Raw genomic sequence first — 17452 nt, forward strand, 5'->3', positions numbered from 1 at the left:
TGGAAGAACAGGTTTATCTTCCTGGTTTCAAATGACATTAGGCACAAAGGCCTTCTGTGCCTGACAGGAACAAGGGCACAGAAGGCCCTTAGTTGGGATCATATCTTGCATTCCTTAACCCGAAGCTTTCAAAGCTCCGAGTGCAGTAGGAATGCATCCTAAGTCCTCCTGAGGCACCAGAGAGATAAAGAGGTTGGCTGAGACAGAGTAAGAGTGATCACTCTGGCCAGTTAGCGCAGGCTCTTACAGCTGGGATGAAGGGATAAGCATCAGAAAGATTCAGAGTTGACTCTGTCTGCCAGGGTCACGTGGGGATGAAACTATGATCTCATTCAATCAACAGTATCAGAGAATTGAGTAGAAGGAGGTCATTTCCCACAGGTCAGAATGTGAGAAAGTAGCAGCACAAGATGTTTCTGGGGTCAGAGGCCAGCCAAGTTCTCTGATAATCCTTTAATCAAGGAGACTTGTCAAGCAGGAGACAGTCCCTTCTCATGTGACTGTCATGGTGGCAATCTTATAAGAGCGCCCCCACCCCCTACTGCAGTTTTAAACCTAAAACGAGAAAGAGGAGGTAGATGTTTCAGTCTATATCAGACTAAATTATAAATTGAAACAGACTAAGAAAAAAGCATTTAAATGGATTGGATTTGGTTAAAAGTGTTATCTTCCATAACACTTTGATTTTGTTTTCATTCTAAACCCCATTGTGAATTATACAGAGAACAAACTCCTAAATCAATGACATATTTGCACAGCCAAGTCTGTATTATAAAATTTCTACTTGTTATACAAGGAAATGCTTAGAGGTGTTTAGCCTTTTACTGTCACAAGACTACTTATGTGTCACTAATTGAAAAGCTTCATATGTATTTGAGAGGGTTCTGGGAAACCAGGGAGAATGGAAGAAAGATGACTTTGTTGATATGAGAAGCTAAGAGCAGAGTTTTCTGCAGTGGAGGATGGTATATTCCTGAGTGAAGCACAATTGCAGACACTCTGGCTTTTCCAAGAACTTTTTCCATTTACTCTTCTGCCCTATCATTCTCCCATGGGCCTTTCAGTACACAATAATATCTGGTACTTTTAAGAGGCAAGTTGTTTTTTTCTTTATGTGTCAGGCACTATGTAGATATTTTAGATTCATTATCTTATATTTTTACAACAAGCCCATAAAAATTTAGTATCATTACTTTTATTTTTAAGAACAGTAAACTGAGGCTTAGATTGTGCAGTTCATCCAAAGTCTGATTGTTATTGGTTCATATCCATCTTTGCCATTTATTGTAATTCCAATAAATTCCATTTATTGTAAAAATGATAGATTGTTCTATCATTGTTTCATGTTTTAAATATTTTATTTTAGAATTAGTTTAAATTTACAGAATTTTAAAAAAATGATACAGCTGCCCCTAATATTAACATATTACATAAACATAGTATAAATGTGAAAATCATTAAAACTAACGTTGATAGAACTGGTGCCACATGACCCTTTACAAATAACTGTAAAAATGTCTCCTCCCTTAACACTTCCCCAATCTTCACTTTTCTATGAAGACTTGCAGACTCAAAAGTGGCTGATGACAGTGTCTTTTACTCCCAGCTGGGGGTGGGTGATAAAATGGGAGCAGAGACATTTGTGTGAAGGAGAAACAAAATGTTGGCTTTAAATGAGAGAGATTTAATGATTGGACTTCTGTCACGTCCCCATACTGCATTCGCCACTGCGCATTCTCTTCCATCCTGTTCTGAGATAACCCTTTCGCCATGAAAGAACCCAGCCAGGAGTACAGTTGATGATGGCAATTAAATGCTCTACTATAAGCAAGTTCACACCCTCATGGGTGTTGTCAAGGGTGGTTGTCTCTGGATAAAGCAGGAGGATACAGACAGATGGTATTTTCTCTTCTTTACCCCCAATCATTCAATGCTGTCTGAAGAAGCTAGAGATGATTGGCATTTGGTCTTGATCTATGGTAGACCCAGCAGATTTCTAGAAAGAAACATACCTCCCTGTGAAGTTGAGGTTATTTGGCTAGAAAGTTAATTACATTCAGAAGGATTAGTGTTAAATCCATATTAAAAGCTGGATCTCCATATACACTCTCTGCTTTCACAGTATAAATGAATTTTGAGCATTATGTCAAAGAGCTATCCCATGACAAAAGTTCCTTGTCATTTCTCTCAGCATTGGTGCTACTAATGGCTTTTTCTTTATTTTTTCTAACGCCCAGGGTCATGGTCAGGAGTTAATGCTATAAAATAAGCTTCTATCTCTGGGCTTATAATTTTTAAATGAACTCCGGATAAAAATCAGAAGGTAGATTACACTTGGCACTAAAATTATGTACTTCAACATAACCTTTCCCCGATAAGTGGATTTGGGTTTGGCACTAGACTTCAGGGCCCTTGATAAAGTGAATGAGCAACTCTTACCCCCAAACAATAGAGAAACGTATATTTGATCCAGCCAACCTTAGGTTTAGGCATAGGATTATAAAAAAATAAAAATTCAAAATTAGCTGAACTTTAGAAAAGAGTTTGTGATATCCCAAGTTTTCCTATCTCTTTAACATAATATGAAGGTTGAATTTTACCTCTGGTTTAATCATTGGCTTCTTTAGATTATACTCTCAGAATACTATGATAATTTATTTTTAACCTAAGGTAAGTCACCTTAGCTTTCTTAGATTTTGTAATGGTTTGCAAACTGAGGAGGTGAGATGTGCATTTTAAAGTCTAAAACACTTTAGAACTGAAATTGAGAACAGGCTGACAGTGACCAGTGGGGACAGAGGAGGGAATTTCAGGGGAAAAGGGTGAAGGGTTTGCAAGAACAAATATAAAGGATCCGTGGACAATAACAGGGTTGGGAGTGGAAATGGAAGGAAGGTAGGGAGGGCTGGGGCTGGGGATGGGGTTGGGGGAAAAGGCAGAAAACTGTATTTGAACAACAATAAAAATAAAAAAATAAAAGAAAGAGGAAAAAGAAAAAAAACACTTTAGAACTAGAATGGACATACCTTAATTCTGAATAACTACAGTTAGGAGTGATTCATTCATTCCATTTTTCATGTATTACCAAAATTTCTGTAGGCTTCTAGCCCATAGGTTTCAATTTCATTATGAAATTGCTATGATCAATAAGTATAAAATGAGTAAAATCATATCAAAATAAAAAATATTAAACAAAAATTTACCAAAGATCTGAAGTTGTTTCAAGCTTTGTATCTGCCACTGGGTCTTTATATATTCTCATTACCTTTATTCTCTATTTAACCTCTTTCATGTCAGTAATCCCACTGTTATCTTCTCACTGTCATTCTGTTATTTCAGTGTGGCTTCTATCATTCATGTTTGTCATTTCAGGGCCTCCCAGTTGAAATCTCCTCAATGTCCTCTGTCTCCTCCTCCCTGCTTCCAGTTAACTTTATTACTAGGAGAAGGTGGGGGATATTACATTTTTATTTCTCTATTTAAATGGTGAATGTTCTGGCTTGAGGACTTCAACTTTTATGGGTAGTAAGATCCCATTAGATTAAGATTCCTAATATTCATATTGCTTTCATCTTCAGCAAAAGGCCTTTTCTGGGGAAAGCCAAAAGGATTGGATAAGCTTGCTAACATGGTTGAATTTTTCTAGGCCTTTACTAACAGAATTTGTAAATGGTCTTCAAGAAAGTGTTAAGAGTATAATTTTGCCTTCTAGAAATTGTTGAAAACATTCTCCAAAGAGAAACTATAAATCCTTTACCAGAAAAGGTCAAAAATAGAAATGATCCTACTTCTGTGGTCTGTATGCTTCTATCTATTGTGCTTAATGTGATGAAGTCAAATAGGAAAAGAGATATTGTAGTACAAAAACTTTTGCTCTGAATTCTCTCTGTGATGATATTTAAGATATTTCCCCCTCCATTTTCAGAAAGTTTGTGGTCATACAAAATATGTTCTGGATTGCTCACAGGGCTTTATCTCCAAAACTCAGGTAAGACCCAGCTGCATGGGTATTACTGCACTGGCTTCCCCAGTCAGAGCCCTTTCCTGCCATAACTAAAAATATCTACATGCCCCATAGGTGCAGAATAGTCACTTGGGTTGAGCTTCTGCTTTAAGAATGTGGAGAAGTCTCTCTCTAATCTGTTTGGTACGGACAGCATAGACAACTGGGTTGAGGATGGGTGGGATGAGGAGGTAAAAGTTGGCCAAAAGAATATGGATATGGGGAGGCACCTGATGGCCAAAGCGGTGAGTAAGGGAGGAAACAGCAATGGGGATGTAGAAGACAAGGATGGCACAAATGTGACAACTGCATGTCCCTAGGGTTTTAAGCCTAGCTTCAGGGGTGGCCAGTCCCATTACAGCCCTGAAAATCATCACATATGAGGCAGTGATGGCTAATGAATCCAGGATCAACACTAGGAAGCCAATTCCCATTCCATATAAATTATTGACTGTTGTGTCACCACATGCCAAGGTGACCACAGCCATATGCTCACAGTAGGAGTGGGCAATGATTTGGGTCCGGTAAAGGGACAGCCTCAGGCGAATTATCAAGGGCAAGGGTCCAATGTAAAGTATACCTCGAAGGAGGGCAGCCAGGCCCAAACGACCCACCACTGGGGGGGTGAGCACTGAAGTATGATGTAGTGGGTCACAGATGGCCACATAGCGATCAAAAGCCATGGCCAGGAAAATGCCTGACTCTACTGTGGCAAAGCAGTGGATGAAAAACATCTGGGTCAAGCAGGCATCTAGGTCAATGTTGTGGGCACCAAACCAGAAGATGGCGAGCAGTTTGGGCATGGTAGAAGTTGACAGGACCAAGTCAATGACAGCCAACATGCACAGGAAGAAGTACATGGGTTGATGCAGGCTGCGCTCCACCTTTACCACAGTCAGGATGATGATATTCCCCACCACAGCCACCAGGTACATGGAGCTGAAGGGGATGGAGAGCCAGATGTGCAGAGACTCCAGTCCTGGGATGCCAGTGAGCCAGAAAGAAGTAGGCACCAAGCAGGCATTATTAGACAGGAACATATCTGAGAGTGTGAAACATCCAAGAGATAGGAGCTCTAATTTTTAGATTTTTACTTCTGCGAGAGAGCTTGCCTCTGGAAACTGTAGACTGCTAGTTCTTATTTCCATCTTGGGGAACTGGTGGACCTATAATAAAGAAGAACTATAAATTTCTTCTTGAAAATTGACATTTCACATGTCTTATAAAAGAGACTAAGTATGAAAACATCCACTGGTAAATGTAGAAACAAGCATGCTCATAATTTCTACTGCTAAATTGTCCTACTCCACTGTAGAAGTTCCAAAAATTGTTCATTCCATTTGACACAGTAATTTTGCTTTGGGAAACATTTTCTAAAGGAAATGAAAAAATACAGGGAAGTTCTATGAGCAATGATTAAGTGTAAGTCCATGTGATGTGTTTAGCCCAGTGCCTGCATATACTCCTCTTATCACTGTATATATAGTAACATTATAACATCAATAACAATGACTAGTTATTTGGAATTATTGATTTTTATTATAATGAAAAGTTAGAAGAAATATATGTTCAAAAATAAAGCATTGTTTAAATTCTAGTACATCCATTCAATGAATTAGAATTATGTTTATATTATTTTAGAGCTATATATTTACATAATAAAATGTTTATATATCTCAGTAAGTGAGAGAGTAGCAAGAGGCAGATTATAAGTTCATTAAAATACATGTGTGTCATTTACAAACACACTATAATGTAAAACACACACTCTTTTTTCATTTTTTACCTTTTGTATGTATATTCTGTCTTTTAAAAATGGCTAAGAGCTTTTAAAATAATCTTATAAGTTATTAAAACCCAATAAAAAACACTTTCCTTAGTTAATTGTCACTTTACATTAGTCAAGTACAATTCCTTTTTCTCCAAAGGTTTAACACTGGTTTGATCATATTGTCAAACCTAATTGACTTCACCAACAATATTTGGCACCGGACCTAATTTCTTAAGAAAAAGATCTCTTATTTAAGATTGCCTAGATTTCATGGTTAAAAAGATGATGAAAAGGTAAAAAGTTCCTAAAGAAAGCTTTACTATAAGGACAGACCCTATTAAACTTTCTGAGAATCTGGGCATTACACATAATTTGAGTAGATAAAAGTAGAAGTGCATCTTTTTAGGAGCACATTTCACTAGATGCTTTGCCCCATTATCTGATGCTAGTGACGAAAAAGAATGGACTGACAGAGACCAGGAAGACTGTGATCAGTGAAAGGGTCATGTAGACTGTTTTCTATTCCTTGAAGAGACATAGAGGTCAGCACAAAAGCAGCGGCCAATGCTTGGCCAACTTCTTGCTTTTCTGTCTTTCAGGTACCTGTTGCTAAGGATCTAGAAATAGCTCCTATTGCTTCACATTCTTGGGGTTCAGAATCTGAGGGCCTAATTTGCTTCCTACCCTGTCTTGAGCTTGACATCCTCATGTTTTCCATCAGATTCTCAGCAGACTCAAGTCCAAGACTCCCCATGATTATACTTACCATGGTGCCTTTCTTCAAGTAGTCATGTGTTTTGCTGAGTGGTTTCACCACCTTCTTGACTTTTATCCAAGAAAATTTCCCCCATTCTCCAAGGCCCATCCAGATCACCTCTCCTCTAAAAAACCTTTTTTTTTGCATATCTCCAGCTTACACCAGAGTAAGTGACTAGTAGTCACTAAGTTCTCAATTGCCTCAAATAAGCCCATGCACATTTCAAACATTCTTCTCTAAAATACAAATAGCAATTACATTTTCACAGCAAATAAGCATAAAAAATGTCCCTGTGTAACTTCATGGATTCCTCATTCGTGCTTCAATACAATTTTAAGTTTTTATGCATTTTCCTATTTCTGGGTTAGGCTTTGACTGGCTGTTGAAAAGAAAATGAAAATTTTGTGAACTTTAAAATGGTTCACAAGTGTTCTTTTACATTAACTCTGCCTTTACAATTCTGTGAATTGGGTACTTTATATGCCAGTGAGTGATAACGTGTGTGAAGTCACTTCCTCAGGGATCAAATGGAGGTTTCCGTGGATCTGCAGGATAAGATGGGAAAGGGAAAGGGTTTCAGGGAGGCAGCACCTCAGTATCAGCTCAGGGCACCAGCTTTGCCATCTACCAAACAAGTGTTCCCATTCCAGATCTTACTCAGTGTTTGGGCAAGTTGCCTAGCTTCTTAAAGTCTAAGTCCTCTTGTTACGGAAAATGGAGAGAATATCATCTGCAAAGGATAAGTATAAGGCACAAAAAATAAATGTGAGACTCTTGGCACATAACAATAGCTTCCTTTCCTTGGATTCTACTGTTCACTATGGGGAGTAGACCAGAAATTTATATTCTGCAAATTGGAATTATTTCCTGTTTCTCTGTTTCATGGAACATCTTTAAGGATGCTTTCAAAGTCCAGGCATTATAGAGGTGAGGCAAAGATTTAAGGGGAACACTAGTTAGTATACAATTTTATCTCATAACAGGGAGAATGTCTGAAGTGTTCTCTGAAACTGTTGTGATGAACCACCATTCTAAAGCAGAAAGGAGCCTAATTGCTCAGTGTCAGGGCCGGTCAAAGTAGTGGCTACTCATCATAAAAAGATCAATGTTCATAGGATCGAGGGAAACCCAGACTTACAACTTGTATTTGTGCCAGATGCAGTTTAACCAATAAAACTGTTTTAAGCTGTGACAAAAAGAATGTGAATGTATGTATAAAAATAAATCCACCAAGCTGATAATTGGCTTTTTAAATGGGGCTTTGAAGTAAGGTGTGGCCCCTGAGTTATGTCACTTTCCTAGCACATTTCAGAGAAATCTTTTCTGTGTCAGCCCACTCAAGGGCATTCTTACCTGGACACAAGTGACGCGCCTTCAAATCCTGGAATAACTTTGTGATTGTGGGTCTAAGGCTCCTGAGAGATGTTTTCTTATGGTGAAATAAACATGAATTAGAAGCAATACCCACTAAGGTTCAAAAACTAACTTCACTGTTTCTGGCTGTGTGACTTATTGAGTGCAATCCCTCGGCCTTGGTTTTCTATCCTATTTCCCAGTCTGTGAAATGAGGGGAGTGATAGCTACCTTAGGGATGCTTCGTGTATTAAATGGATTATTTATAAGCATGTGTGTGTGTGTGTGTATGTGTAAGCAAGCACACAGAAGGTCAAATGTTAGGGTGCCTGGCCTCTGAAATAGGCATTGTATTCCCTTCCTTATTGACCCCTCCCCTCTGTTCTTCACCATCTTCCATGGAACACAGACATAGTGCTATTTCCATATGACTTTAGTGACTCAACATCTTTCTTTCCAGCTGTACTAATAGACAAACCTTTAGACGTGGATATAATCCAGTGAAGAAACCTGCTGATCCTGTAAGTGTCCACTCAGGAGAGTTTGTCTGATTGGAGGAGAAGACAAGAGCCTAATCAGGTGGGATAGTTCAATCTTTCTCCTTGTGTATGGAGAGCACTAGGCAACGAAGCACTGGGGAAGCCTTGGGGTTTCTCCTCTTACTTGATTCGTAATCCAGACCAAAGGATCATCAACTTATTTCTTCAACTTTTGACTGGAACTGTGAAGAAGGTAGCCCTGGATGAACTAAAGATGAATGTAGTTTCTGAAAATCAGAGTGTTTTCAATGACCTTGGTTCCATCTCTGGAATGTACTTACCCACTGGGCTGCTGTCCACAGAGTTTAGGCTTTGTTTCTGACAGTAGCCGCCTTTTGTCAGGACTCTTGGACGCATCCTTTTGTCAGGATGAATTTAGTTCACAGTCAAGGGGGGAGCCATGGCCCTGATATCTTCACTATTTTCTCCTTTGTCCTTCACCTCTTTATCCAGATGCTGAAAATGGCCAGTTATTTCCCAAGAGCTGTACAGAGAACCTGTGCCCTTCCCTCTGTTACCGCCCCCCGGGAGCAGTCCTCACTCCTTATCCCACTTCACCTCCCAGGACTAGATTATAAACTTTTATTTCTATTCTCCTGCTGAGGATCTTGGCTGGCCCCAGGTGTCTGTTCTCTCCAAAGGCCTGAGGTTTGCAAAGACTTCAAGAGGGACATTGGGAAAGTTCACAAGAGATGGGCAGAAAGAAAAACATCAGATACTGGTGTAACCAATATGAAATTTTTATTTTCTTTGTTAATCATTATTTATACTATCTAAAAACTGTTAATATAAAATCTAGGCTAAACAAATAAAGAAGAAAATTACTTAAATATAAACTTTATTAATATTGTAACTTTTCATTCTGCTTCTAGTTTTTTCAACTTGTGTTTACTTAAAAATAATCATAATCACAAGTTACAATAGTGTGTGTGTCCATGTCTGTGGTTACTTTAACCCATACTTCCCAGAGTAGTGGCTAGTCTAGTGTCTGTCTTCCCACTATAGAAAGTGGCACAGACATATTGGTCAATAGTCTTTTTCTGCTCAGCATTGGGGTAGAATTCCAGGGAAACTTATTGACCATTGTGCAGACCTCATTACAATTGTACTGTCAAGTTGCTTTCCAAAAGTGTTGTTCAGTTGTATTTAACTCAGCATTAAATGAGTTCATTTGCTAGATTGTCCTGCAGTAATTTTTAAAATACCTGCTGTGTACATGAGCAAAACAAAATACTGTTTTCATTTTACTGATTTCCACAAAGCATGAATATGTCAATGTTTAAATAATTTGTGTCCACTGCATTTATTTTGAATACTTTATTTTTTCATTTTTCCTACTATATACTTAATATTCTTAAAGTAGAATGATTTCAGAAAATATGGTAAAGATTTAATGTTTTCTATAGAAAAGTCCTCACATATATAAAAGGAGGTACTTTTGTAATCACTGTTGGTAATTCATAACACTCCGTCTCGATTTATGAGAATCCTCAATGACATTAATTATTCACACATTGTTTTCTACCTTCTGTGTGCTTATTACCAGGCCTTGAAATCTTATTTAACCTCCTTACTAGCCTTACTGGCTCGTGTCTGTCTTTCCTATCATTCTCCTGTCTGCTACTCAGTATACATTTTGAGAGTGTAAAATTGATTTTTTACCCTCTAAATGTTAACAAAAATGCTTTTAGTGATTGCTCTTTCTATCCAGCTCTATATTTCATTTTCTAACCATTTCTGGGAAATGCGTTAACACACATTAAGGTTCCCAAGTAATTCTAGGAGATTGTTGCTCTCTCCCTCATGCAGACTCAAGTTAAAAGAATTGTTAAAGTCTGTGGTAAAATTGGAAGGATATAGAGGTTTAGCTATAGTATAGAGGAGTTAAGTCTGATTTTAAAGCTACTCCTCCTACAACACGGTTTATTGAGATACAATGAGCATATAACACTGTGTAAGTTTAAGGTATACAATGTGATGCTTTGACACACATATGTTTCGTTAAATGATTATCACAATAAACTTAGCTGACACATCCATCACCTCATATAATTACCTTTTCTGCATGGTGAGAACTTTTAAGATCTGCTTCTTAGCATTTTTTTGAGTACAAAACACAATATTGTTAACTATTGTCACCTTGTTATACATTACATTCCCAGAACTTATTCATGTTAAAACCGGAAGTTTGTATCTGTTGACAAACTTCTAATTTCCTCCAACCCCAACCCCTGGCATCACCATTCTTCTGTTTCTACATTAACTTTTTAGATTCTGTATATAAGTGAAATCATGCAGCATTCGTCTCTCTCTCTCTGATTTCACGTAGCATAAAGCCCTCCAGGTCTATCCATGTTTTCACAATTGGCAGGAAATTTTTATGACTGAACAATATTCAGTTATGTATCTATAATACATTTTCTTTATCCATTAATCAGTTGGAGGGCATGTGGTCTGGCCAATCTGCCGTCGGTATCTCACGTTCGGGCCAGGACACCCTCTCTTTTGGAAAGTGTGAGAGTGAGCATGGGCCATGTTTCTGATTAATCTCTGCTTTCAAGGCTGTATACCTGACTTATTTAATATAAATGCAAGATAGTACCCTGTGGGGAAAGTTCATATAACATTTGTCTGCACATCTCCTGCATACCTCTCCATCAGTGAAAAAAGATTTTTTCCTGCAAGTGCTGATTTGTTTGTTTTTGTTTTTTAAAAATTTTCAACCAGTTTACATTCAATACCATTCCACACCAGTTTCAGATGTGCAACAAAGTGGCCAGAAAACCACGCACTCTCCAGAGTGGCCCCCTGCTGCCCCAAGCGCACCTGCCCCGTACCCGGTTATCTTGACACTACTGACTGTGTTCCCCAAACCACAAACCACAGGTCTGTGGCTGTTCTGCAACTCCCATTTGTACTGCTTAATCCCTTTACCTCTTTGTTCCCCTTCACCTTTTCACCTCAATTCCCTTTTCCACTGGCAACTGTCCATTTCTTCTCCGTATCTATGGGTCTGTTTCTATTTTGCTTGTTTGCTTAGTTTGTTCATTAGATTCCATATATAAGTGAAATCATATGTTACTTGTCTTTGACTGGCTTATTCCACAGTTGTCTTGAGTTGGTCAATAAAATAAAATTATTAAAGGGAGAGGCCATACTACATGAGCCTTTAACAATATAATTCAATTCAAATGCACTGATTTATTGAATACTTATAGTTTTTAACATCACACAAGACATCCAAATACCAAAAAACCTACCTTACCCATTACAGTCTAAATTTAAACTCAGAGTTCAGTTGGAGGAGGGGATTACTGAACCAAGTTTCAAAAGCTAGACACGGGCCTGTATGGAACGGCATTCCTACTTGACTTGGCTGCGAGTGTAACATGTTCACAAGCATAAAAGCAAGAAATGACCATGTATGTATGAGGGAACTCCCCAAAGCCAGAATTATCTTCTGGAGGGCAGGCCCCTTGTGGTACAGGCTCCCCCAGCCCCCAGGTGAGTGTTCTAGGAACCCATCTGTATCAGTGTATCAGCTGGCATTGCCGTGAGAAGCTGTGCTTGGCTTCAGTGAATTTTTGGAAGACTTTTTCAATGCATTTGCCCATTTCATGATGGGTAATTTAGGAGTGCACCTGCCCACACTATGCTGAGTGTCCAGCAGTTTTCGACCGAAAATGGCATGACCCCCTTGCCTCACTCTCTCTATTCACCCAGTCTCACCCCGACAACATTTTTTTTCCTGGATGAAAACTGTCCTCAAAGGGAAACATTTTGCTGATGTGGAAAAGGTGAAACAAATAAACAAACCAAAATAAATGGCAGAAGCACTAAAAGGCATCAAAATCGATTAGTTCAAAAACAGTTTTGAACAGTGGGGGAAAAGTCTCGATGGGTGTATTGCATCAGATGGAGAGAACTTTGAAAGTGACTGAAGTTTAGACATGTGAGAATAAATACACAACTTTAAAAAATAAATTCTGAGTTTTTTTGCGTCCCCTCTCATATTGCAGCAGCTATAAAGAAGTTTTACACAGACTGTAAAGTTTAAGGTTGAGGAGCAGGTAGAAAACTTCTAGACATTCCCAGCTTCTCCTGAAGTAAGAAGTTCCCAGCTTCATCAGACAAGTGAGATCCTCTGTCAGGGCTGTAGGGGTGAAAAGGACTGTACTGTTTCTGTACTGATTCTACTGCATTAGCCCCTGCCCTGGCCATGTCAGACCTTTGTCTGAAGGAGACACCTAGGATATCTCTTCCAGGGTCATGAGAGCTAACCCCTCCCAGAGACACTAAAACGACAGCAGTCATGGTAATAACAATGCTGTTTCTTAAACACCTAATATGTTTGTTTTCTTACTAGCCCCTTCATATGGTGTATCTCAATGAGCAAAACCTCAATTTCAAGAACTACCCAGAAATAGGTATTATTCCCATTTAGGCTTGAAGAAATAGAGTTAAACTATCTTATTCATGGTTATAGAGTGGGTGTGTAACTGATCTGGCTTGCAAATTCAAGTTTTTGGCACTTCAAAGGCCATGTTTTGACACATGTCCTAAAGCATGATGCTCCACCAACCCATGAGCATCCCAGGAGAAACTGCTTTCTCAGCTTGGCTTCTCCTCTTTCTGCAGAATGGAATGTGAGGTTGGGAAGGTTAGGTTAAGACGTAAGGGAGATGCTACCCTGCTCCACCCAGTCCTCGAGGCCCTTCCCTCACAACGTAAATCAAAATGGTGAAAAAGTCCGCAGTATCTAGTTTCTAGGGAATAACCATTGGTTCGTCTTAAAGTTAGTTCAAGACTCTACCATCACCTCCAAGTGGTGTAAGGATATCAGACTTCATTAGAGATTTACTGCCAGGCTGAGCTCTAGTTTCAAGGATAGTCTTTATCCCTCCTCTAGAAAAGCTCTTCTGATTTCTACTTGGTGTCCTTAGAATAGCTTCAGACTCCAGGGAGGCCAGACAGTGAGCAAGAGCAGGACTTGGACCCAAGGGACAAAGACTCAGTGGGAAGGTGTGTCTTTCTCCTTAGACCTCTCTGGACCAACTCGGACATGGCGGGGATGGCTGTGCCTAAATTTAGATTCTGTGTTCATCCCTCTGAGACAAAGCTTGCTATTTCCTTCTCCACTGAGGGCAGTGAAAAGGTTGTTAGTCCAGGTGGAATTCCCACAAGCTCTGAATAGAATGCTTATAAATGCTGGGCCTCAGAGGCATTTGCAGAGCCCCAGGCTCCTGCTCTCTGACACTACCCAGCCCAGGTAAGAGCATCTTATAAAGGGGAATTTAGGAATGAAACGAGGATCATTAGGAAGAGTTTCCAGTCTGTAGGGATGAACAGACTAAGGATACTTAGGTATCCCACTTTAGATTGCACTCTTGCATAAGTATCCAAGATAAGACTCAAAATAAAGGAATTCCCTCAAAAGGGAACTTCAGAAGGGTGGAGTCCACTGAGCCACACACAGGGAGGCTGAAGAAGCCTCTAGTCCACTAATGCTGATACAAGTCCCTCCAAAAACACCTCCAGGTTCTTTATTTTATTTGAGTTTAGTTTAGTTTCTATTCTATTTTAATAGAAGACATTTTAATTTTACTTTATTTTATTTTTTAAAGATTTTAAAATTGTCATTCAATTATAATTGTCCCAATTTTCCCCCCTTTCCCTTCTCCAGGTGCTTTAAACAGGAACAATATTTTTATTCTCATTCAAAATAGGTAGGCACTGTGCTAGCATATGCATTACACTAGAGAGCAAGATAGGCATACTTTCTGTTCTCATGGAACTTAACATTCTGTTTTTAGAAACAGGCCTGTAAGCAGGCAATTTGGAGCACTATGTGTGCCGTACAAAGACATGTGTAAAGCACAAACTAAGAATTGGAGCAGGTTATTTTAAGGTAACATCTGTTGGGGCACAGAGCCTATGTAAGGATTAGCCAGGTGAAGGAGATGAGAGTATTCCAACATCGGGACACAATTAATTCTCAGAGGCAAAAGGACATAATGCAGTTAGAAGTGGACAAAAATCCAGCCTTTTGGGGAAGCAGTGGGCAGGATGGGGAATGGTAAAAGCTGTGGTTGATGTTGGCAAATGTTTCTGGGTAGAGCTCAGGTGGGAGATTGTCCTTCTGTGATTCCTTCCACCCTCACAGTACCCCTGAACAGGAGGTGCAGCAACCTTTTCCTACTGTGTTTAAAGTTGAGGGCTGCTTCTGACTAGGGAGACGTAAATTAAGGGGTGTTAGGGCCTTAAGGGAAGAATGGGGGCCACCAACGTTCAGCTATCCCCATATAGCTGCTGAAGTGCATCTCTCCAGTTGTGCGTGCCCTTTCCAGTTTCATGATGAGGATAGGAAGAGGAAGAGATGAAATGGAGAGGAAATATCCAACAGGAAGACAGCCCTACATATGGTCCAGTATGGGGAAGGGAGGTGAGAGATAGGGGATAAAAATAAAATCCAAATTTTCCAGGGCTTAAGGCCAGTGCAGAGGATTGAATATATTTACTTTGCATCTAATAAAGTCTGTGGTGTAGCAGAGGCCTGAAGACTGCTTGCTCTCAATAGAAATCACGTGCCCATAATTCACTAAGTGTCCATTTATCCCCGTACTTAATTTGGGCAGAGAGATCCTTCTACAACATGACTTTCATGTTCAAATCTAGAAGGGAACCACTGCTTCTGGGGGGCAGGACTCAAATGGCATCAGAAGGGAAGACAGACTGTTAAAACAGCTTCCTCACCAACAGAAGGAGAGTAACGTCTATAAGGGGGATACGCATTGGGACAGAAGAAAAATTCACTTGCCAAGTCCTGCTGATTTTTCCATTTCAAGAACTCTTGGAGTAAAACAACATTTTCCACATGATTATATCTTTTCTTAGCATAATATCAAGTTATAAAAGCCAGTTTATTATAGGCAGGTGAAGTAGATAAGTTCCCTTATTGTAAATATAGAAAACATGGTAAGGATCACTTAGCTCTGACCAGCATGAAATTATAGCTCTTTTGCTTTTAGAACTTGTTGTAAAGTTGTCAGCTTTCGTATTATGTGTTCTGCTAAAGCAGCAGACAGCTTTTCAAGAGACAATACTGGCTGAGGATTGTATGCTATTGGGATCTGGTCTGACATATCCATCAGACTACAAGTGGCATGGTCTAGGGGGACGGTTGGAGGGATGTCTGCAGAGGCCTGGGCAGGGTTAAGGAAACTGACAAAGGATGGTGGGACACCAGCAATGATAACAGTGAATACCCCACCTAACTCCAGCTCGCTGGTAAGGGAAGATGTGGTTGCCACGACACTTTTCAGGAGCTGTGGCCTTTGGTAGAAAAACACAGCTTTATCAATTGTGTCTGGCAGAGGGAGCTGGGGAATAAATCCCTGATCTCTAGTCTCATCCGCTGTCTCCTACTGGTGCCTCATATTGACTAAGCTGACCTAGAAGCCAGAAGAGAAGAAAAGATGGGTAATGGAGACTGTAAACATAGCTTCTGGGAACACAGGACAGGGATTGGGAGGGACAAATGGAGAATAACCAGTACATAGGGTAAGGAAACCGGGAGGGAAGTCCCTTGCCTCACCTTACCTGGTCATTTCAATCACAGGCTGGCTCCTGGGCACTGATTTCCTCCCATCCCTGATGATTCAATCTTTAAAAAAATGTTTTTCAACTTTTTTCTTTTTATTCATTTTTTATTTTTTTAAAAATTTATTTATTGATTTTAGAGAGGGGTGAAGAGAGAGAGACAGAGAAAGAAAGGGAGAGAGAAAGAGCGGGCATGAGAGAGAGAAACATCAATTTGTTGCTCCATTTATTGATGCATTCATTGATTACCTCTTTTTTAAAATATTTTATTTATTTATCTTTAGAGGGGAAAGGAGGGAGAGAGGGAGAGAAATATCAATGTATGGTTGCCTCTTGTGAGTCCCCTGCTGGGAATTGGCCTGCAACTCAGGCATGTGCCCTGACTGGGAGTCGAACCTCGATTGTCTGGTTCGAACTTTTTTCTTTTTAAAAAATTAGATTTATTGAGGTGACCTTGGTTAATAAGATTTTATGAGTTTCAGGTGTACATTTCTATGGTACATGATCTGTACAGTGCATCACGTGACCACCACCCAAAGTCAAATCATCTTCTGTCACAATATATTTGACTCACTTTACCTTTCAGTGCCCCTACCCTCTTTCATCTGGTATCCACCATTCTATTGTCTGTGTCTATGAATTTTTATTTGCTTTTCTTGTTTGTTCATTTGTTGCATTTGGTTTTATGTCCCACACAGGAGTGAAGTCATACGGTTGTTAACTTTTTCTGACTTATTTCACTTAGCATGATATTCTCAAGTTCCACCGATGTTGTTGCAAATGACAGCATTTTACCTTTTCTTATGGGTGAGTAGTAGTCCCTTTTACTGCTACTGCCAACACTCACTCTATTTCCACTTGCGGTGATCTATAAGAACCTTGAGACGGAGGAATCACAGCCTATGGAGAGGAATTCCCTGGGATAAAGTCACCACAAAAACAGGCTTATGTAGTTGTCATCCTCCAGCATCATGCCTCCCTGCAGAGATAGACATTCCAGAGTTCTTTGAAGTTTGTTGAATACATTTTTGGTTTTACATATTAGCTCTATAGAGAGCTAGTGCTTGGTGTTATTGTGTCAGATTAAATAAGAATGCATCTCGTTTATTCCTGACTTCTCTGGGTCACAGCAGTTTAAATTTGTTGTGAAACGAAGTCAGTTGTATTTAACTAATGAGGTACACTAACTTGCCTAAGCTCCTATTGCCAGGATCTGAAACCAGATCTGAAAAATCCTAAAGCACAAACTATTGACTACTTTACTATAATCAATTCAACTAGGCTCAAAATGTGGAAGACAAACCTTCTTCTCTTCCTTGACATTCCTGTCATATGCATAGATGACAGGAATGTCATCTAAATGAATGGAATGGAATTCCATTCTGGAATTTTTTAGACCCTGGAGTGCTAAATAAACATTATCTGCCATT

At 39.4% G+C, this 17452-nt stretch overlaps 1 protein-coding gene across 1 annotated transcript; it reads right to left on the reverse strand.

The window, feature by feature from the left end:
• Window positions 1–4089: 4089 nt before the first annotated feature.
• On the reverse strand, window positions 4090–5043 carry LOC119002680 (olfactory receptor 52M1-like). The gene has a single exon (XM_037068703.1). It carries the CDS (start codon window positions 5041–5043, stop codon window positions 4090–4092), a length of 954 nt encoding a protein of 317 aa, XP_036924598.1.
• Between the last annotated feature and the right edge of the window lie 12409 nt (window positions 5044–17452).

The sequence above is a fragment of the Sturnira hondurensis genome, unplaced genomic scaffold (genome assembly GCF_014824575.4).
Source record: "Sturnira hondurensis isolate 20B ecotype Veracruz unplaced genomic scaffold, ASM1482457v3 Scaffold0017746, whole genome shotgun sequence".
Lineage (NCBI taxonomy): Eukaryota > Metazoa > Chordata > Mammalia > Chiroptera > Phyllostomidae > Sturnira > Sturnira hondurensis.